The sequence below is a fragment of the Peromyscus maniculatus genome, chromosome X (genome assembly GCF_049852395.1).
Source record: "Peromyscus maniculatus bairdii isolate BWxNUB_F1_BW_parent chromosome X, HU_Pman_BW_mat_3.1, whole genome shotgun sequence".
Classification (NCBI taxonomy): domain Eukaryota; kingdom Metazoa; phylum Chordata; class Mammalia; order Rodentia; family Cricetidae; genus Peromyscus; species Peromyscus maniculatus.
The window spans coordinates 127553432-127576852 of record NC_134875.1 but is presented as its reverse complement, the minus strand read 5'-3'; the positions used below and the strand labels follow the sequence as shown (position 1 = coordinate 127576852).

The following is a 23421-nucleotide window of genomic DNA, read 5'->3' as shown; positions in this document are numbered from 1 at the left end:
TGATCTGTTTGGGAGGCATCTAGGCAGTGGTGCCAGGTCCTGGGCTCATTGCATGAGTTAGCTGTTTGAAACCTGGGACTTATGCAGGGACGCTTGGCTCAATCTGGGAAGAGGGGACTGGACCTGCCTGGACTGAGTCTGTCGGGTTGATCCCAGTCCTCGGGGGTGGCCTTGATCTGGAGGAGGTGGGAATGGGGAGTGAACTGGGGGGAAGGGGAGGGGGGTGGGGGGGAGAGAGCAAGGGAATCTGTGGCTATTATGTGGAACTGAATAGTATTGTAAAATAAATAATAATAATAAAAAAGAATCTGCCGGGTGGTGGTGGCGCACGCCTTTAATCCCAGCACTCGGGAGGCAGAGCCAGGCGGATCTCTGTGAGTTCGAGGCCAGCCTGGGCTACCAAGTGAGCTCCAGGAAAGGCGCAAAGCTACACAGAGAAACCCTGTCTCAAAGAACCAAAAAAAAAAAAAAAAAAAAAAAAGAATCTGGATGTTGCCTTCAAGTTATAAGATTCCAGCTTCAAGTTATAAGATTCCAGTATGCTTCCCAACCTTCCTGACAGGACCTTTTCAATTTAGTATATTCAGTATAGTATTGAGCTTTTCAATACTCATGGAATTTTCTGGATTTCACAGGAACTCTTAACTTTTAGAAATGTTTGTGTAATAATTTTATGATTTGAAAGAACTCTACTTCAAGCTTTAATAGAGGATGAGTTCATGATGTCTTAAGGAAATGCTCATGATATATCATGTGTCTAAGTTAAAGAAAGAATTATTTTTTTTTTTTTTTTTTTTTTTTTGGTTTTTCGAGACAGGGTTTCTCTGCGTAGTTTTGCGCCTTTCCTGGAGCTCACTTGGTAGCCCAGGCTGAGAATTATTTTTAAAAAGTGGCCCCAAGGTTGTCTTTATTGTTGTTGAGTCCTTCTCTAACATTAGGTAAATAAGATCTTTGATATTTGTTTCCAAGAAAAGGTACAACTTCATTTTCCTGAAGATGGGACATACTCAACCCTTACTATAGTGCTGGGATTGCAGATGCACTGTGTAAGAAGTACTTTAATAAGTAGAGTTATTTTTCAATATAACATTCTACCAAATGTTTCTTTTACCAAAACATGTCACTGAGCTATTTCATATAAGCTACTGGAAAAACGCATCTTGTGGCCTTGGAATTGATACTCTGAGGTTGCTTTCAATATGTAGTTATTAGCTTCACGTGTAGGCACACTTGTGAGACTAAGGTGAGAGGATGGTAAGTTCAAGGCCAGTCTAGGCTATATAACAAGCCCTTGTCTCAAACAACAACAAAGTTGTTATTAATCTCTGACTCGTTGCTGTCTCATGGCCATGCACATCAACAGAATAGCTCTATTAGGTCATAATTATTAAATATGTAGTCTGTGGCAGGTTTGGTGATAAACTCATGCATCATCTGTATTTTGGACAAAAAGTGGCATATTTGAATCTTTCCAATAATCCCAGTACTTGGAAGGTGGAAGCAGGAGGATCAGGAGTTCAAGACAAGCTTCAATTACATTAACAACCCCCCCCCCCCCCGCCTCAAAAAATAAAACAATCAGCCTCTGCCATGTTACTTGATTCTTCAAGATCAGCATTACTCCTGTAATAGTGATAATGGATAAGGGTGGGTTTCTTCTATGGAGCCTCCACTGTGTTCCAGGCCTGGTATCAAAGTTTTTATTTTTGTCATTTCACTTAACTCTTTCTCTCCTGAAGCTCTTATATAGGGACTATAGCCTCATATAATGGAAAGGGCCTGAACTTCAGAGGCCAAGTAACCTGCCAAATAAATAAGGTCTACTGAAAAGGAATGCAGATCAAGGTCTTTCTCCTCTTCTGTGCTGTCAGGGGGGCTCTAGACTCCAGGAAGCTGCTTTATAGTTTGTATTTGTTCTAGTTCTTTTGATGTTTCTTTTCTAAGCATTATCTCATGTTTACTCCTGTGTGTCTATGTATGGGGCTGGTAGGCTTTTGCTCAGTCATTTTAAAATAGCAATGTAACTAACTACCTCTTACAATACTAAGTGTAGTGGATGTTCTCAATATGATGAAGAAACTATAAATGGAGATTCTTATGGTAAGGAAAAGTAGGAAGATATTGTATTCATTATTCTAGATAAGATTGTTAATTAATGTTATATTGAAAAATAACTCTACTTATTAAAGAATCTCTCAGCTCTCACTGTTCTTTCTACTTCTAGGGGAAAATAAGGGTTTGTCCAACATGATAGTATATCATGTTAATGTCTTAGTTAGGGTTTCTATTGCTGTGAAGAGATACCACAACCATAGCAGCTCTTATAAAGGAAAACATTTAATTGGAGATGGCTTACAGTTTCAGAGGTTTAATCCATTATCATAATGGCAGAAAGCATGGTGGCATACAGGCAGACATGGTGCTGAAGAGGTAGCTGAGAGTTCTACATCTGGATCCACAGGCAGCAGGAAGAGATAGTGAGCCACTAGGCCTGGCTTTAGCTTCTGAAACCTCAAAGCCACCCCCACTCCCCCAGTGACACACTTCCTCCAATAAGGCCACATCTACTCTAACAAGTCCACACCTCCAATAATGCCCCTCCCTATGAATCTATGCAGCCCATTTGCATTCAAACCACCACAGTTGCCTTTGTAACTCTTTGCATTGTCCTGTAAAAGCCCTGGATTCTTTTATCTAATAAAATGCCTTGGCATGACAACAAAAATGATTACAGTGAACATATGGGTGTTATGAAGTGTCTTAGATTTACTATTGCTGTGATGAAACACCTTGACCAAAGCAGTTTGAGGAGGAAAGGGTTTATTTTGCTCACAGTCCCATATTACAGTTCATCAAAAGCAGTGAGGACAGGAACCTGGAGGCAGGAGCTGATGTAGAGACAGACCATGGAGGGGTGCTGCTTACTGGCTTGCTTCCCATGGCTTGCTCTGCCTCCTTTCTTTTAGAACCCAGGAGGACCACCAGTCCAGGGGTGGGACCACCCTCAATGAGCCATCCCACATCAATCAATAATTAAGAAAATGCCCTACAGGCTTGCCTACAGCCCAGCCTTATGGAGACAGTTTCCATTTTCTCAAATGAGGCTCCTTCCTCTGATGAATCTAGCTTGTTTCAAATTGACATAAAACTAGCCAGTACACAAAGTTTGATGTCTTCTTCTTCCTCCTTCTCCTCTTCTTCCTCTTCTCTACATCTGCTTCTTATTCACATTCTCTTTATTTTCATTCTTTCTGAGACATGGTCTTGCTGCATGGTCAATTCTGGCCCCAAATTCACAGTGATTTTTATGCCTAGGTCTTCTGATTGCTGGGATTACAAGCATGAGTCACAATTCCTGGTTAAATGTTGTAAATTTGGTATGTCTTTATTGGAGTAAGCATATATGATCTGTGAAATTAATATAAATTAATCTTGTCATTTTAACACAAAGGGTAGACTTTAAATATATCAGCTAAATAGCTAAATATGTTTAAGATACTCTCTGCTGTTTTTTCCTCTTTAGATGATTAGGGAAGCATGAGATCCTGAGTGCTTATTGGAGTGATTTATTTCTCACATTCGTAAATAAGATGATCCATCATTATATTTGTTTTATGAATGAATTCCATTGAGTTATAGAAACCTTTTGTTAATTTTTGCAGTGTGTGATGAAGGATGTGGAGAGGGAAACCCCAGCCAGAGCCAGAACAGGCATTTGCAAGACCTGCTTTGAAGTAGAAATTGAGATATTTGTGCATTCTCACTTTCTCCCTACATTTCACATCCTCTCTAAATAAAACTGGAGTCAGAAATATGCACTAAACATTTATTTTTATAGAATTGTGTGATAAAGCTTTATTTAAAACTTTAGAAGCTTAGTAACAGCATGGTAAACATTTTTTCCTAGTGCTCGATTTTCTATTCTGACTATGGCTATTTACTCCAAGTTTCTAAACTCAAAAATGTTTCAGAATGTGTGTGTCCCAAGTACATGTTATTATTGCCAAGAGATGAGCTTGGTTTCAGCCAAAGTGTCCTGGAGAAGACAAAAGGCCTGCTTTTGTGTTACTTTGTCTCAATGCTTACTAATATGACCTTATTTTTCACTCTTGGTTTAAAGGTGTTTCTTTTGAATAAGGGGTATTTAATTTTAAGATTATGTTAGCATCTTTTCTATACTAATTTATAGAATGTGTTTCTTTTATCTCAAGTTGTATTTTCATTTTCAACCACTTTCAGAAACCACTCCCCCCCAAAAAAAAACCAAAAAAAACTAAATGCATCCTTTCTGAGTCCATGACACTATTATTGCCTTCTATACACAGTGTGCTTATAGATGTTTTAACTCATTTGAATCCCCCACTCATAAGTAGGGTTTTTGTTTGGTTGGTTGGTTTGGTTTTTTCGAGACAGGGTTTCTCTGTGTAGGCCTCACTGCCCTGGAACTCACTCTGTAGACCAGGTAGCCGTGAACTCAGAGATCTTTTTGCCTCTGCCTTCCAAGTGCTGGATTAAAGGCATGCACTACCACACCCAGCGAGTAGGTATTTTTTTTGAAACAGAGGCTAAAATATTTAAATATCTTTAGTTTGATATATCAAATATACAGTATAAATATGCATGCAGGTAGCTTATAACTTACACACACACACAGAGAAAGAGAGAGATTGAGAGAGAGAGAGAGAGAGAGAGAGAGAGAGAGAGAGAGAGAGAGAGAGAGAGAGCGAGCAGACAGATTTTCAAAGGACTTAATTTACTGCTTGTGGATCACCAGAGATCTAAATGACAGAAGTATTAGTTTAAAGCTTTACATAAGGGCTAAGAGTAAGGGTACCTCAAGGTAAATCTTTTGCCTAGCATATGTGACATTGGGTTTTCTCACAGCGCTGAATGCAAAGGCCACTATCCATTTCCTCTCAGAAGCTCCTTTCTACAGTCTATATATTCTGGATACCACACAGATGTGGTTTCTACAATAGAAACAGTCTATTCAGTTAAAGGGGCAACTCATAACATAGCAAAGAGAGGTTAGTAGGTTTTTTCTCTCTCATTACTCACCATTTTAGTTATATAATTCAATGCCATTAAGTGCATTCACACTGTTGTACAACAATCTCCACTAACTATGCATAGAACCCCCTTTCTCATGGTACTGGCAATGAAACAAAGGGCCTGGTACTATCACTGACCTACATTTCTTGCCACACAGAGCCCTTTTAATCTTTGCATCCTCCTCTTCTTTTTCCTTTTCCTCCTTCTAATCCCTTCCACTCTAGTTTGTTTGTTTCTTTTGAGACAAGTTCTCACTATCTTGCCTCAATCTCCAAAGTATTGAGATTACAGAGATTCACCACCATTCCTGGCTTTTCTGTCATTTTTAATCAGTGATAATTCACTATAGGAATTATCTCTAACCATTCATTGAAAAGTACAAGAATTGCCCTGCTGCCTAGGAGTGGTTAGATATCGGAGCCTGCCAACAGTCAGCTGGGTAGCTGGGTAGAGGCATGCGGATTGAAGAGACAATGAAGAAGACAGAAGAGAGTTGAGAGGTCTGCTGGTCAATGCCAGACAGCCCCGAGTTTATTTCACAACCAGCTTGTATACAGTCTTGAAGGACAGAGGTAGAACAATGCACAACATAGGCATTCAACCACTTTCTATCCTGCCTTGCGTCAAGAAGCAGGCAGTTTCTTTTTCTATCTCAATACACCTCTGGCTGGCATCAGCAGCCTGCATCTAGCTAGATAGTGTATTCCTTCTTGTGGGCTAATCAGAACTTTCTCACAGCCTTAGAGCAAACAAGTCTGAACTCTATTGACTCAGAATAGACTTCAGATTCAAACTGGGAAACTGAGTCAGTTGTGGGCTCCCATAGTTAGATATGAATGATTTCTCTTACATTCAAGTTGTAGATCTGCAATCACCTTCTCAGTTGTAGCTTTGGTATTTGGGTTAATAGTCAGAATGACTTTCTGAATAGAATGAAACATTAAATAAGCAGCTTTCTCCAGAGAAATTGCATCAGTCTCTATGATACCATCTGAGATTAAGATACCCTCTTTCTTAGAGAAAACTGACTCTCCTTCCCTTAACAGCTATCAAGTGCTAATAGTTCCTCAACTAGGCATGTGACTCCATATCCAACTTCTGTGTAGCCCCTGATAAGTCAACCATGCTCCAGTGGAAGGTTAAGCATCCAAGAATATTTGAGCAGCACAAATTAGTCTTTTTTTAATGGACAAAAGTTGGACAGATAGTGAAGGGAGATGGATATGAGAAGAGTTGGCCAAATATGATCAAAACATGTTCGGAGAACTCATTAAATACTTTTTAAAGAAGAAAAGCAAAAATGAAAGAAAGAAAATCTTTCCTTTTCTTTGCTTTCTGCTTACTTTCTGTTTCCATCTCTGTAACTCCTACCTCCACCTTACAAAACATATACAAACTGCAATCAAAAGACTCAATATTTGATTCTATATTTTCAAACTTTTGCATAGTTGCATTATAACAATTGAAACCTGAAAAACATTCCCATGTCTTATGAATCCCATTCTGATTCCATTCTGGGCACTTCCTGAAGAAGTGAAGTTCAGTTGTCCCATGTTGGTCTAGCCAGAAAGTGTTTCTGTCATTACCCAGTACTCTGCCACCTGATAAGATTGGTGCTGCAATGTAATTCTCTGTCTCAGATATAGACTGAAAACATTTTCACCTCTAGGTCAAATTTAAAAAAGAATACCTTTTGACAACTTAGTGGATCTCAGCATTTTAGTGACTATTTCTACTAAGATGAGAAAAAAGTTTTAAGAATGACTTTAGTTCAAGGTCTTATAGAAATAACAGAAAAAGACATTGTGAGAGCCTCATAATGTATTATAATTATCCTTCACAAATAGAATTTGAAGTTTAAAAGATGCAAATAATGATAATAATGTCAATAACTAGGAATTGAGGAGTCCAGTACTATTTATATAGAACTTCCTTTTATTTTTTGCTTTGCATTTGAGGTTCATGCAATCAGAAGAAAATTCTCAATGGAACCATATCAATATTCTCAAGTATTAACTACCACTCAGTATAGTATATAGCTTTGTCCTGAAGGTTATGAAAATAAGTATTTTTCATTTTGGAAGATTATTCTCATGTTGACACTTTCAAAGGGAATGATTACTAAACTTTCATTCCCATAACTTTCCTGTAATTTGTCAGACTCACATGATACACATGTGAATCGCAAGATGAGATGTAGTTTTATGTGTTTGTCGAAGTACTCTGTGGCCTATTTTCCATAGCTATATCCAGGAGGTAAATGTCTAAAAAAAAAATCAGACTTAAGAGATAATAGGAGGGAATCAATTTGCCAACACTTGCTGGCTAGTGTGATAAAAGGAAATCCTGGAGCACAAAAATGGGAACAGTTTCTAATTAATTATTTGGGCATTTACTAATGGCATAGTCTTCAGTACCTGTGGCAATTTAAAAAAATACTTTTCTGATGTTCAAATAGTAGGAAGATTGTATTTAGTCTGATGGCTGCAGGCACACTCTTCATACTTCACACCATCATTATCTTCGTCATCATGATCCTAGAGCATTTGCCCCATTGCTGGAATATACAGCAGGGACATACTCAACTAACAGTCTAGCTAGCAAACTCTGCTTTGCTCTTGGTCTTTTTGATCTTCTATGCCATATTTTCTCACTTTGCTGTCTTGTGACAAGGGAGGACTGCCCATGACAGAGATTCTGCACAGAGCACATGATGCCCTTTTACTTTTAGCTGGATATGCAAGCCGTTTCAGTTTATTTCACCTGTTCTACTTAGTGTAATGGAATGATATACCCTCTTGTCCAGAGGGTTACATATGAGACTGTCTTCTCATGGGTTATAGGTAGAAAGTTTTCTCGTGTTGTCTCAGTCTCCTGCCAGTGCCAGCCAGAATGTGAAAAAATAATATCTAGGGAAATATTTTCTGAGTGTTTACTTTCTAAAGAACATCAATCTAAAATCATGCATTGCAGGAGTTTGGTAGTCAGATCCATTTTGGAAATACTCCATATTCTAAACTTATATTAGAGAGTCAGATTTCCATTAGCAAATTAGAAGTCCTACAAAGTCAGACAGTAAAAAAGATTACTTCACTATAAGCTAAGATCTTCCAGATTTATGACCCTAGAGCCTATTTTCATATAGCATCTGGTAAGATTAGTGTGAGAAATGCTAACATGTGAAATGATTTTAGAGATTTACATTCCCAAAGAGACTGAGTCTTCTATCTTTCTCTGTTCACTTCATCATCTTTCACATAGTAAGTTCTAGTCAATTTGAAAGTAATGTTGGAAAAAGTTTGTATGTAGAACTGATAATAAAAGTCAGTGCTGAGCTGGGCGGTGGTGGTACATATGGTTATTCTCAGAACTCAAGAGGCAGGTAGATCTCTTGAGTTTGAGGTCAGCCAGGGCTACACAGAAACCGTGTCTCAAAAATTCAAAAACAAACAACAAAAAGTCAGTGCTGAGTTGATATTTTACTAGAAGTTTTTTTTGGGGGGTGCGGGGGGGAAGGGAGGGAGGCAAAAAGAGAGACTCATTTGTGTTGAAAATGATCAGACATTTTCTGGGAAAGCTAGATGTGATGCAAGCTAGGCTGTAAAAAGCAGACATTTCATTTCCCACTTTACATCTTTTTTTTTTTTAAACAAACATTTATTGGAACTCTGCTAGTCACAAGGCAATATAAATAGAGCAGGTACAAACACATTTGAAGCATAGTCTCTTTTTTGTGTGCATTGAGAATAATCTGGAAAGTTAACCACATATATAAATCAGTATAATATAGCAGTGAGCCTGGCAAAGGCCAGAGGCCATGTTCTTGTCATTCAACAGAGGATGCACAAGTAGTTCATGACCTAGGTATCTAGGTGGGATTCTTGAGACCACATCTTTCCAGGTCACATTGTGTATTTATATGTATAACTTCACTTACATGTGTGCTAGACTGCAGCCATAGTAGGTAGCTGTAGGTAGGAGAAGTAAAAGTAGTTACAAGTCAGAGGGAAACTTTTGTCTTTTGGATAAAGTAAATGAGGATATAGATTGAGTTCATGTATGGGTGTGGTTGGTTTAGTATGGGGAGGTGTATCAGGTTGTGACAGACTGTTAGAATATAATTGTCGCCTGGCAACTCTGTTGGAATTCTCTCTGCCTATGTCATGGGCTTAAGAATCAGGGAGCACTGAGATGCCGTGTTATCAGTGGATATTTTACTATACCCAGGTCTAGGAGCATGCCTGATACGTTCTCAAAGGAGAATCCAGCTCAGTGGCATTGTAGGCTTGATCTTGCTATCTCTTGCTAACATGGAGATTAATGGGGTGGTAGTTGGGATGACAGGAATCTGAACTAAGAAACATGAACTTAATTCTGTCTGTTAGGCACTAACAGGGTTTAAGCACTGTATGTATCTACACATACACACATACACATACCTCTCTACAAGTATGGTAAAAACAATATATATTATAAATGACTGAATATCTTCAAAGACATATAACTTACAAAAATCATCCAAGGCTACCCAAATTATATTACCTTATGATTCATCTTGCTAATGGTACAGTGTTATCTAGGAGCAATGAAAGCAAGAAAAATCAGACATGGCATCTGAAGTGTATCAAGAATGTAAGAAGAGTAAAATGAGTAATTCTCTAAAACAAGTTAGGAAGGCAGGCATAGTGATGCAGGCCTATATCATAGTGGATAGGTAATTGAGGTAGGAAGATTACAAATTTGAAGTTAGCTTGGGTCATATTATAAAAATTGTGCCTTTCCACCCCCTAAAAAAGAAAAGTAGAAAAGAATAGCAAATGAACAACTCTAACAGAAAGGATCACTTTCCTTAGTGTTTGGGGTTGTTTTGACAGGAAGGCTTTTGCTGGTTTCAAATTTGTGATCCTCCTACTCCTCAAACCTTCCAACTGCTGGGATTATAGATATATGCTATAATATCCAGCTTTATTATTTTTGAAGTTTAATGAACATAAAGATAAAACAAAATGTGTTAGAAAAATTATTTATAATTTTGACTTTTTATCATTCAAAGAATGTCATTACCCATGACAATAGGCATAATGAATGAGATGATTTTTTAATAAATCCTAAATGTAATAATAGCTACACATTGGTGAGCATCAGGATGATCTACTGTTTATTAAAAATATAGATTCCCTGGTCCTACAGCCTGATATAGTAGGCCTAATGATAGGATCCTTATACTCCACATTTAAGTAAGTACCCTGAAATATTCTGAGGAAATCCAGAAACACTGCAGGTAAAAAGAGTTTAGGGGATCGGTGGGGACTGGAGAGATGGCTTAGTTGTTAAGAGCACTTGCTGCATAGTACTAGTCTGAATTTGGATTGCTTCGACTGACTTCTAAACGATTGTCCTCTGACCTCCATGTTCATGCTGTAGTATGTGTGAGCCTTCACAACACACAAATAATAATAATAATAATAATAATAATAATAATAATAATAATACAGAACTGAATCCCAGAACAGCTTATGATATTCAGTTTATATATCTCTGCTCAGCAAAGTTTCTCAGTTTGATGTTTTAAATTTCTGTATATAACTAGAATCCCTTGGGGAGGACCACTTAAACATTAATTTAAGTCTCTTCAGTCTTGATGTGGGTGCATCATTTATACCTTAGTGTGATTTTTCTTTTTCTTGAGTCTGGGCTACTCAACTCAGGTATCAACTGTGTTAACTGATTGCTGTGCAGATCTTTAGATGGGATGCGGATATGTTAAACACCAGTTCATGAGCAAACTTGCAGAAGTCGTGTGAGATGTAAACCACAATCATACTCCTGAATAGAGGGAACAGAGTCATAAAAAATGCAAACTATCTGAGATACCACCTTACGCCTGGCACTGTATAAATAAATATAAATATAAGAGCAAAACCTGAAGGTAGATAAATTGCCCAGGGAAATAAAGAAGAAGGAATAGGTTGAGAATGGGACCCTGGAACACTGTGGATCAAAGAATGGGGAGAGAATCCTGGGAAAGTAAATGGATATATGGAAAAACCAATACAATTCATTGAAGTGCATGGGATATAGTGACTTGCTAATGGGATGGATAAAATTCATGGCTTCAGATCTGGCTATAAGGAGCTCAAGGGAAAGGGGAGTCTATGAATTCTGGTGAGAGGGATACAAGTCACATTATAGGAAATAAAGAGATATGAAGAAACGAGCATCATTTGAGAGTGATTAATAAGAGAGAGATGCAGGTGTGAGGGTGTGGCTCAGTGAATAGAGTGTGAGCTAAATGTGCTGAGTTTTTGGTTGTGATGCCCAATACCAAACAGAAAGAAAATCAGCAAGGAAAAATGGAAAGAGAATGGCAATTTAAAAAAAGTTTTCATGTAAGATGTGAAAGCTTCTTCTAGGTAAAATGGAAGTTATTTATGTTTGAGGAGAACTTGGCTACTTGCATTCAGAAACAAGAAGAAAATTATTTTGTTAACTTTTAAAACAATATAATGATGCTATCTGAATTAATGGGTTTCTTTTTAGATGATTCCTCTATTTCCTCCATTATGAACTGTAGGAAAGATTTCTCTTACGGGCATTATTATAAAACAGTGGCACAGGCAAGTCCCAAGGAATTCATATGGGTTTTAAAGGCATATTCCCAAGCCAATAAAGAAGCTATTTATTTTTTGGATGATTAAAGAAAGTTATTTGGCAGCTTTCCCAGTTACTTAAAATACTGTGATTGTTCTCATTTCCTTTTGCTTAACTAAAATATGGAAGTATAAAGAAGAGAAACTTTTCTGTGTGCCAGTTAGTAAGTGCTACTTGCTTAGTATAAACAGCATATCTTGTGGTTTATGAGAGCCACAAACTGTCATGTCCTGTTAATAACCTCCTATTATTATGAACATTGATAGACTGAACATGTGCTTCTCAAGTGGACTTAAATATTTGGGAGCATGATTCCAGGAACATTGTGTTCTACTCAGCATAAATCATTTCTGCTGTATCAGTCCTTCAGTGATTAAAGGCTATTTTGGAAAGATAGTATGGTTTTAGAATATAGGCATAACACGAACAATTGCTACTCTAGGTTCTTTATTTCCTTTTACTTTAAAAAAGTGATAGTCATTTGGATGTAGTATTTTAGAGCCCCTGCCTCACTCTCAGGCCATGAAGGCATTTCTTGAAGAGAATTTGTTTGGATTGAGAAACTGCTGACACCTCGCTGAGAAACTATGGAGTCTCATTGTAGGACATAGAGGGAGCCTGAGCATGTTTCTCTTAGTCAAGAGACATTCCCAGGCCCTCTTCTAGTGTGTCACACATATCAGTGTCGTCTCCAGTTGTGTAATCTAGAAGTAGCCATTGATAAATAATCCCTTTTAGGTATTTGTGAGAAAGGAGGAAGCTGTTGCCTTAAAATTGCCAGTTCCTTGAAGCATCTGTGTGCTTTTGTAGCAGTTTTATGTTTTCTGGAAAATGAGAACAGAAAAGCCAGAAACCGATAGAGTTTCTGAAACTGATAAACTACTTGGTGCCTTTGTCAGCAGGATAAAAGTTCACATCTTTTAGACTATCTGTGGCTTCCATTACTAAGGAGATTGCCAGGCTATGTTCTCCCTTTACCCTGTTCTTTGACCTTTTCTGGGTCTTTGTGTATTTATGAAGGCTTGGATTGAGGGACCCTTAAGACTTTATGTAACCACACTCAAGTTGATATTGTTCTATGAGGAGAATTTCATTAGTAATATGGCACTTATAATATTTTATTGAATATTAATGAGAATTTTTTAAGTACTTTTTTTCCCTGGTCTACATGTTGAGATCTAGGCCAGCCAAGGCTACATAGTGAGACCCTACTCAAAAAAAATTTTTTTTCAAAGCAGAGATCAGTTTTGTATATGACTATTGTTTGAGTAAAAAGTCATTTTATAGAGCAAATACATTTTTTTCAAGATTTCAAGTTAGGGAAGAATTATAATAAGAATCAGCTGTTCTGAAGACTTCCCAAGCTATTAAGTCTAGCCTTTCTCCTCTCCAGAGTTATTTTTGTCTTGTTTCTATTTCTTTCAGAAAATGTGTTATCCTTTCCCAAAGATGGCCACATTTCCTTGGCAAGCACAACCTTGGTGCTTCCTTCTCTATACTTTACTCTTTAGAAACAGAAAAGATACATGGAGAAGATTTCTAAGTTTCACATGTGAGGATTCTCTTTATTTTATTGGGGAAGTTAAAAATGCATCTAAAATAAACCTATCTCCACGTTCCATCAACCATATAGGAGTGAAGAAAACACATTTTATGAAGAAAGGCTTTGGGGGAGGAAATTACCTTCATACTATTTCCTAGCTGCTGTCACTAGGCTTTAGTTTACTTATTTATAAAATGGAAATATTAGTGGTCCTTGCCCCTACAGAGCTGATGTGAGCATTACATGAGATAACGCATATGAAGAGTTTCAGCCACTGCCAGGCATGGAGAAAGTTCAATAAATGTTTGATGATGGTCATGACAGTGATAAAGGATTTGGAGTCCCAAAAAGTTATATTGTAGCATTTCAACATAGCATTTTCTGATAAGAAATCAGATCACATAATCAACCAAGGATATTTGAATTTGCTAGTGGAAAGGAAATTTGCTTCTTTGTCATTTAATGGATGCCATGTTCTCTTTTTCAGTTGTGGGGGTGGAGAGAATATGCACATACAGTTATGCCTTGTGCCTCTGCCTTAATAGTCAGTATTTTTTTCTTGAACCTTTTGAAAGTCTGGCACAACTTGCAGTACATGCAGTGGACTTTCTGCAGATATTTATTAATATAAAAATCAAATTTTCATGAGAAATTCTACTAGCAGAAAAGACTTGTGCTTTATGAATTTTGAGAAGTCCTTTATTTTTAACCATAATTGCCCCTTGGTATTTGCAGAGGATTGGTTTCAACACTTCCTGTGAAAACCAAGATCTGGGGATGCCTAAGTGCTTAAATAAAGTGGAATGTTATTTGTGTATATCCTATCTGCATTCTCCTGTGTACTTTAAATCATTTCTGGATTGCTTCTAATATCTAGCATATGTAAATTCCATCTAAATAATTGCTATAATTTTTTGTTGAGGGAATAACAACAAGGAAAAGGTCTGTGCATGTTAAGTATAGCTTTTTTAATGCTTTCTATCTGCAGTTGATTGGATCTGAGAACCACTAAATGAATTAAATTTGCAGATAGTACCTTATAAATGACCTACTCTTTCTCTTTTTCTATTTACCCTTATTTTTGCTTAGTATAACATATGTCACACAATAATGTTAAATAAATGGTTTCTAAATATCAAACTATCTTGACATTAGAAATCTTAGTACTAAGCTACACAAAGTTATTAGAGGTAACAAAGAGAATTTATGAGGCTGGAACATCATACTTCAGAATCTACAGAAAGCAGGGGAACTCTGACAAGTTAGGGACAAGAATCATGGTCTTTACAACAGGAACCATCTGTTTGGCATGCTGTCTCAGGGAAGAGAGTTCACTTTCTTCTGTACTTGGGTTATGATGAACTAACTATAGGGTCAAATCTTCTAACAGTGTATGGTTTGCCAAGGTCACATTACAAGCTCATAGCTGGGCTAGATCAGGAGTTGGGAGAAATCTAGCATATTCCTGTTTTAATGGCAGTGGGCATCATACTCCTTATGTAATAACTACAAAGAGGAGTGGCAATTCCCCAAAAGGAAACAAGGGTACATTTAGAAAAGAAAAATGGGATTGAAAAACGAAACTGACAAAAGCCTGTTGTTCCACACTGCTAATAGTCTGATTCTTTATATCAGACATAGTAGTCTAGCCAGTCTTCATTTATCCTGGGAAAACCTTTAAAACTGGATCTGAGATGTGACTTGTATGTATCTAAAGATAGTCTTCCTTTATTCATGCTGTCACTCACATAGGATCACATTTCCATAGAGATTTGATGAGAATATTATGGTTTCAGTATTTACATTAAAATGAGTTTTATCTTTATATATTTATTTGTCCTAATAAGTAAAAACGAGTCAAAATTATAGCAATCTTATTAAAATTAGGCTTATTTAGGTAAAATATATTTACATCAGAAGGAATGTCTTTGATACTATGGAGGATCCTGTTGCTTTGAAAATGTTTTAGGTTGGGGTTGGAGGATGGCTCAGTGTTTGTTTTTTGTTCAAGCATGAGAACCTGAAATCAGACCCCAAACATATGGTTCCAGACAAGGGGTGCAGAAGCAGACAGGTCCTAGAGACTTGGTGACCAAGCAGTCTGGTCAAACTAGTGATCTCCAAGTACAATAACAGACCCTGTCTCAAGAAAATAAGGTGGAGAGCAATCACATGAGATACCCAAAGTTGACCTGACCTTCATGTATATCTGCACAGGCAATTCTGCTGGCACGCACTGTAGACACATATACCATACTTTATGTCTCTCCTCTTTCCCTCCCTCTCTTCCTCTCCCCCTCTCCCCTTCTCCTCTTTGTCTGTCTGTCTGTCTGTCTGTCTGTCTGTCTGTCTGTCTCTCTCTCTCTCTCTCTCTCTCTCTCTCACACACACACACACACACACACACACACACAAAGAAAATGATTTATATTAATTGGTTTTTATCTTTGTTTACTTATTTTTTGTAGTCTTAGGGGTGGAACACAAGGCCTTATATATGCTAAATAAACACTCTACCATTGAATCCCCAGCCCTCTTTTTCCTTATTTTTAACACAGAAGCTCACTAAATTCCTCAGATTGGCAACTTGGAATCTTCTACCGCAACTTCCTGAGCTTGTGGAATTACAGATCTGTATCATGGGCCAACCTGGTCCTGTGGCTTTAGGATGCCTTGTAACTTAAGTATTATCCATTTCAAATTAATTCCCTTTATTTTATCTTCCAGGGGAAAACTTACCCATTTCGTGGTGCATTTCCACCTGTGTGGAATCCCTTGGCATATTTGGATTATAACAACCTGTGGAGGACAATGGATGAAATGGGAAAAGAGGTAAAATGTGTGTTTGATTTGCACATAACATATTGCTGAAGAATGAGACTGATTAATATCCTTGTAAGGTGCAGGGGGCATTGCTGATATGCATTGATGCATGCCCTTTCTAGTGTAATCAGTAACTCTGCAAAAGCTGGAAGGATTTCCACTTGACAGATGGAGAAAATGAATGCCAAGTGTTTATATAATTTACTCAAAACCATGCAGCAAGGGAACCAGAATTCAAAACCACTCTTGCTTATACTGCCTGTGTGGCTTCATTTCTATGCCTGTGGGCATATATATGACATTTCTGCCAAATATCTACTTAAAGTTATGGATCTACAATGCCACTTTAAATAGTAAAGGAGAGAAGGACTTTCTACATCAAAGTTTATTTGGGGGGCTAAAAATGGGTGTGATCTTCCAATAATAGTATTGATATTAATAATGACCATCATTATCCCAATTACAAATAAATTTATATGTGTTGTAGTTATAATCACTATTATTACTATTGTTTGACAATAGTATTAAGGCATAAATTCCAGATTAATCTCACCTCTCTATGCACTTCCAAGCCAATTGTAGACACCAAGAAACAAGTTTTTGGAGGTTAACATGAAGGCTTCTCTGAAGAAAGCAGTAGAGCAGTGGTGGCAGTTTCCTTCACTCATGAGTGTATGACCTTTCATTGCAGATCCCCACTGATGCACCATGGGAAGCACAACATGCTGAAGAATGGGACAAGATGACCATGAAAGAGCTCATTGACAAAATCTGCTGGACAAAGTATATTTGAATGCTTAAAATCTTATTTTAAAAATCTTTCCCTGTGATCCTTGGTATCTTGTCTTGAATAGTAGTGCTATTCTTAGCAACTTATAGGGAAAAGTTAAGAAATAATCTTATTAGTAGATTTGAGCAGAAAATGAATCAAAAACTTAAGAAAGTAGGTACATAGAGTAGAACATCTTTGAACAAAAGGGTCATATCTTGAATAAAAAAGAGGAACTGTTTTTATGTTGTATAGAGGTTACTTTACAAAAGCAGTGTTTGTAAACATTATTGCAGTCCTTGAGAGTACCAGCTCCAAGAGCATACCCAGGGTATGCAAAAAAAAAACCCACAATGTCAGTGAGAAAAAAACTTTTTCTATCTAAGTGGTAGGAAAGGAGCGCACACATATTCTGATGGTAACTTCCTTATTACTGCATCCTGAAATCTCTTCTTTGTTTTTACACAGTTATATATTCCCAACAGAAAGCTCTTTTATTGCGCTGTCTGGGTGTGGCTGGGAGTGAATAACCATGGCAATGCTTGGCTATCAGCCAGGCTCCCTGATGTGCAGGCTGGAAAGCATGGGCAGGAGGCACATAGCACTCCGCACTTTTTCGAGGGACAGTGACCTTAAAAGCGTCCCAGGACCTAAACATAAACAACAAACTGTTTGTTAGTTGGCTGAACCTTGAGTCTTATATCATACAATTGCAATTAGAAGTTTGTGCAGAGAGTTAGAATTTGTGTAGGGAGTTATGTCTTTAATGTTAATGTTATCAGCCAGAGTTTAGCAAGCGGGGAACTGACTCCAAAGTTGCTTTATGCCTGACTTTGGTTCAACAACCAGGCATCTGGGAATCTGTCCCAGTGGGATTCATTTGCAGGGGCAACTAGTCAACTTTGAATTTTCTCTGAGGTTTTAAATCAGCTAATTGTATGTAGCTGTCTATAACTGGGGAGATACTGTTGCTTTTTTTTGTAAGCCTGAGCTAATGATATACAACAGATTTCTAAGTTTCTCACAGTTTCTGTCTAACAAAGGCCTAGTTATGAAAAATATCCTAGTATTATTTTGATTCATCAAAATTACTCAGCTTAAGAAGAAATCGTCTTCCTGACAATCCACAGATAAGTATGCACAGTATATTCATGGAGAAAACACTATCAATCCAGGCAGTGGGAAAATCCCATAGCTTTAAGGAAGAATTCTAGTAGCGCATGAGAAAATTACAGATAGAAGCAGACAGGATTCATAGTTTGTGGCCCTGTATGCCTTGCTTGATTAGGTTCCTCCATCAGAGTTATTCATCTGGTGGGTTGACCTTAAGAATATCAGTTATCATCTGTTGCATATTCTTATGGCCTCTGGCAAAACATATTTTTAAAAAATCAATCCCAGAGGCTAGGAAGATGGCTCAGTGGTAGAGAGTACTTGAATGTTACTTAACAAGAGACCTTGAGTTCAGATCATAGCACCCTTGTTGGGTAGCTTACAATTGCCTATAATTCCAGCACCCCGGGATCTGACTGTCTGTTTTGGTCTCCAAGGATACCCAACAAATGTGCCCCTTCACTATATTCAAAAATGAAAGTAAAACTGATTTTTAAAAAATAATTTCCATATAGATATAGATGTGAAGCTATTCTAAGTGAGTGAAAATATAAACCATTCAATTATTGTAATTAGGATTTATTATTATCTTGGTAACTTACAGTTTACTATTACAGTCATGATTTATAATGATAGGGATATCTTCTAAGAAATTAGTCAATTTCATGGATAAATATTCCAGAGTGTATGTGAACTAAGATGACTAGTAGGCTATATAATCTTATGGAAGGAATATCATATATACGTCGTTCATAGATCAAAATGCTGTGTGGTACATGCTTATATTTATTTTTTCTATATTTGGATTGGTACATATAATATTTACATACTTATTAGCATATATTTATCCTGGACCCACTATGTGAAGGCACTCTTACAGACACTGACTGAGATATAATGGTGAAGTTGTTAGTATTTAGCTTCTCATGTAGATACATCTTCTAGCAGGCAAGATAAACATTGAACACATAATTACATAGTGCTAACAAAGTACCTAACAAAGGGAATCTTAATTGTTTTAAGGATAGAAAAAAAATCATTCCTTGGTGTAGCAAATGAAGCTCCTGTATATCAATTAAGAATGAACCCACAGCTATATAAACCAAACTTAAGAGTAGACCCATGCCCAGCAGTAGATCTCTCTCTCTCTCTCTCTCTCTCTCTCTCTCTCTCTCTCTCTCTCTCTCTCTCTCTCTCTCTCACACACACACACACACACACACACACACACACACACACACACACAAATGTTTTCTTTTCTAAATTTTTGTCTTATATTGCTTTGTTTGGACATTTTCTTCTGTCTTACTAGTTTTTTTTGCTTGGATATGATAGTCCAATTTTGTGTTTCTGTGGCCTTGCATGTGTGTGCTGTGCTCTTTTCTTCTAAATTCTGTTGTTTTATTTTTATTTGCCTATTTGCTTTCTAAAGAAAGAGAGAAAGAAGGTGAAGGATAGATTGTGTAAGTTATAGTGTCTTATAGGAATGGCCAAAGAAGGCTTACAGGGAGGCAGGGAGAAGAGTGATATATTTTCTTCTGGGAATGACTCATAGGCTCAGATTTGGAGACAGAAAGGGCAAATGTAGACTAGATGTAGATGGCATCTCCTAGGAATGACCGACAAGAACAGGGAAGGCAGGATTAGTGGGCAATGTGACAAGATGTGTTATTCCAGGAATGACTCCCGAGTTCTTGGGGAAGAAAAGGAAGAGTAGGTAAGAATATACATTACAGGAGTGACTCCAGAGCTGGGTGTATACACAGAACATTGAATGGTACAGGAGCATATCTTTCACAAATGGCTCGTAAGAGCAGATAGGTATAAGATGAATGGAGATGGTGTAAGGATAATTTTCAGGAATCATTTACTGGAAAGAGTCTGGAAGATTGAGGGGTAGACCTTGTTTGGGGGTGGGTATTTCCCAATAATGAGACAGGATCAGAGCTTCTATCCAGGGAAAGAGTTAGTGTGATATTGTGTTGTCTTTCAGGATTGACTCACAGGGGCATAGGGGATATGGAGGGTATTTTTTGGCAATAATAGTAACTTCCTAACATGAGGCTTTCAGGAACGGGTCTGTACAGACAGGGAAAGACAAGAATGATGGATATGGTTACTAGAGGTGCTCTTCCTTGAACAAACTACTGCTTGCACAAAGTAGAAAACATGGAAATTTGGGGAAACAAGATGGGGAAGTGAGGGAACTGGAAGAAGGATGGTGTAGAGAAATGTTATTTTCTAAGAAAAAACCAAGACCCTGAGGGCAGGGCAAGTAGAGAAAGGGAAGTTTGGTATTTATCAAGTAGGGATGACCTACTTGAGATTGAAGGAAGAAAAATTTGTTATGTCATCTAGCAGCCACCCTTAAGGGCTTGAGTAAGATAGGATAGGTTGGATGTTGTTGGGTGGAATGGTATCTTCCAGGAATGAGCCACTAGGACAGCATAGAGAAGAAGGTTGGATGACATCTTCCAGGAATGAGAATAGATGCAAAAATTGTGTATCATGATGGGATATATTCTAGGAATAATTCATAGGGGCAAAGGACAATTGGAAAGCAGATTGTGGATGACAGTACTGTTGAAACTAAGAGTGAGACTGATTGTGGTGGATGATCTCTTCCAAGAATGACCCGTAGATACACAGGGAGGCAGAATGTATGAACATTGGGGCGGGGGGTGAATATTTTCTAGAAGGGACTACTGATAAGGATGATGGGAATACAAAGAAAGTAGCATAATTTTAGTAGCTGGTATTTTCTGGGACTTGAGCCAATGAGTTATGAGAAATTCAGTAAGGGTAGATGCTGGAATGAAATGATATATTACAGGAGTAGCTGATAGATACAAGGGGTGAAAGGGTAGGTGAGTGGTGTTGGGATATTGGTATCTTACTGCTGTGATCAACTGAATTGTAGGAAGGAATACAGGAAGGGTGAAAGTTGTGAGGTGGGATGGAATTTTTCAGCAAGATGCCAGCCAGGGTCATGGAGTACAAAGAAAGATGATCCTCATGGAAAAATGTGAAATTTTCTGGTAAAGAAGCAGGCTTAGAAAAGAGAAGGGAGCACTGCAGTAGTGTGGCAGGATGGTATTCCAGGAGTGATCCACGGGAGTTGGAAGAAATCAGAAGTGTAGGTAGCTGGATAATGGCTCAGTGAATAAAGTGCTTGCTCTGCAAGTGTAAGAACCAGAGTTTTGATCCACATAGAAGCTGGGCAGGCATGGCAGCCTGCCTGTAATCTCTGTGCTCTAGAGTCAGAGACAAGGGATACCTGGGGCAAGCTGGATAGCTAGACTAGCCAAATTGGCAAGCTCCAGGTTCAGTTGAGAGATACTGTCTCAGTAAAAAGAAGTGGAGAGAGATCCAGGAAGACACTTGGCTTCAACCTCTGCCACCTGCCCCATGCTTGGAGATGAGTCCATGTGAAAACATATGCACACACACTACACATTTACATGCCCAAACAACAACAAACAGAATGCACCACAGTGATGAAGGAAAAGTATTGGTGTATAAATGTGGTGGGAGAACATGTTCTAGGTGGCCTGAAAGGGTGAGATGTTATCTTCCAGGTATGGGCCAAGGTTAGAGGTAATCTTGATGTTAGATTAATGTGGGAATAGTAATATCTTCCAGGAATAAGCCATAGCAGCATTTGAGAGTCAGGAAAAGACAGATAGGGTTAGATGCTAACTTTCAGGATAATTCATAGAGCCAAAAGTGGAGAGATATAAAAATACATATTAAGTGGGGACATGGTATTTCCTATGAAATGACCCAGGAAACACTGTACCTTGTAAGAATGACCACAAAAGCATGGGGAAACAGGATGGTTGGATTATTTCTGGAGCAGCATCTTTTCAGGAATGGCATATTGTTAGGATAGGAGAGAGTAAAAAGTAGATATAAGTCGGATGTTAGGAATTTCTTACAGAAAGGAAAATGAGGAAGATGATGTTGAAGAATTATGTCTTCCAGGATTAACCAAGAGGAAGGGGAGAGGTTCAGACCTGTGAGTGATATAAGGCAATAGTATTTTCTAGAGAGAAAACATGGAGTGGCTTTTGGAAATGGCTTGAGAAGGGAAGGAAATTGGCACATTTTAACAAGTGAATGGTCCGTATGCCTGGAACATAGAGCAAGTAGTATAATGGGTAATTGGAATAATAGGTTGAACAGCCTATAATGCATCTATTATATTGTCTGCATGCAATGTTTCTTCATTTTAGGCCATTGAAGAATTTTTTAATTTTGTGTTCTTAAACTTAGTTTAGCTTAGTTTAGTTTTGCTTGTTTTTGCTTTTGTAAAATAAAGTTTCATTATGTATGCCAGCGTGGCCTCTAACTTGCTATCCTCTTTCCTCTGCCTACTACATGCTGAAATTACAGACCTTGTTACCATGCTCAGCTTGCCACCAAAATGTTTTTAAAGCCCTCATTGTGTTTAGCATGGCAGAGGGTATTAGAAGTGCTATAGAGTGATATTATGGAGTTCACCACTTTCTCTGTCCATGTAAGAAATTATACCGTAGCATGGACCAGAGTGGAGGCAGAAGAGATGGAAAAGTGAGGAAAATCTTTAAAATAGGTGAAAAGTATGCCTAATGATCAAGGATATTGAATCTTTAGATAGACCATATTTGGGGCTAACCATATTTCTTAGTAGCAGGAGAAAACTTTTTCTTTTCTTATAAGTTAACAAATGCTTTCCTATGAACGTTAAGACCATGAGGTTTTTGGTTTTGTTTAGTTTTGTTTTGTTTTCCAAAACAGTAGAAACACTTTCTGTTCATGTTATATTACATTTTGTAAAGGTGCATTCCCCTGAGTTCTGTATGTATTTTTAATTATGTTATTATTGATTTGTGTGTGACCGGTATATACATTTCACAATATGTATGTGTCACATGTGTGGAGATTAGAGGATAACTTTCAAGTTTTGGTTCTCTCCTTCCTCCTGTATGCATTGACATGTGATTTCCACTCTTACTCTGGGAACAGAACTGCTAGAGATTTTGCTTCTCTTTTTGTGAACATCAATGTGACTTCTGAGCCTCATGAGGTATCTGCCCTGTGGTTCTTGTGGTATGTGAAGCAGTGTGGTGGCACCACTCGGATATTCTCAGTCACCAATGGAGGCCAGGTATACCTTGTCTGTTCTAAAACTAACTTGACAAGAACAATGCCTTGATAATTCCTTCATTGTTTATAATCACGTATAGCAGTATAAAATGATCTAAAAATATATCTGAAAAAATTCTCATTTCCTTTATTCCTGAAAAGTTCATTGCTAAAGAGTGTTTGTTTCATTTTGAATTAATTAATGTTTAATTTTGAATGTTTCATTTTGAATTATACCTTAATAATTAAATTCCTTCCTTTAAAATGTTGGAAAATGAAGCTATTAATGTAGAAGCAGCTAAACTACTAAATAAGTTAATTTCCAAAAAACGTGTCATGCTTA

General features: G+C 37.6%; 1 protein-coding gene across 1 annotated transcript in view; it reads left to right on the top strand.

The window, feature by feature from the left end:
- Maoa (amine oxidase [flavin-containing] A) overlaps positions 1-23421 on the top strand; it is a 70043-nt gene that overhangs the window by 29190 nt on the left and 17432 nt on the right. Inside the window, exons 4-6 of the mRNA XM_006976875.4 lie at positions 15974-16078; positions 16761-16852; positions 22959-23100. Coding sequence (XP_006976937.4) covers positions 15974-16078; positions 16761-16852; positions 22959-23100 — 339 coding nt within the window. The remainder of the gene's footprint in view (positions 1-15973; positions 16079-16760; positions 16853-22958; positions 23101-23421) is intronic.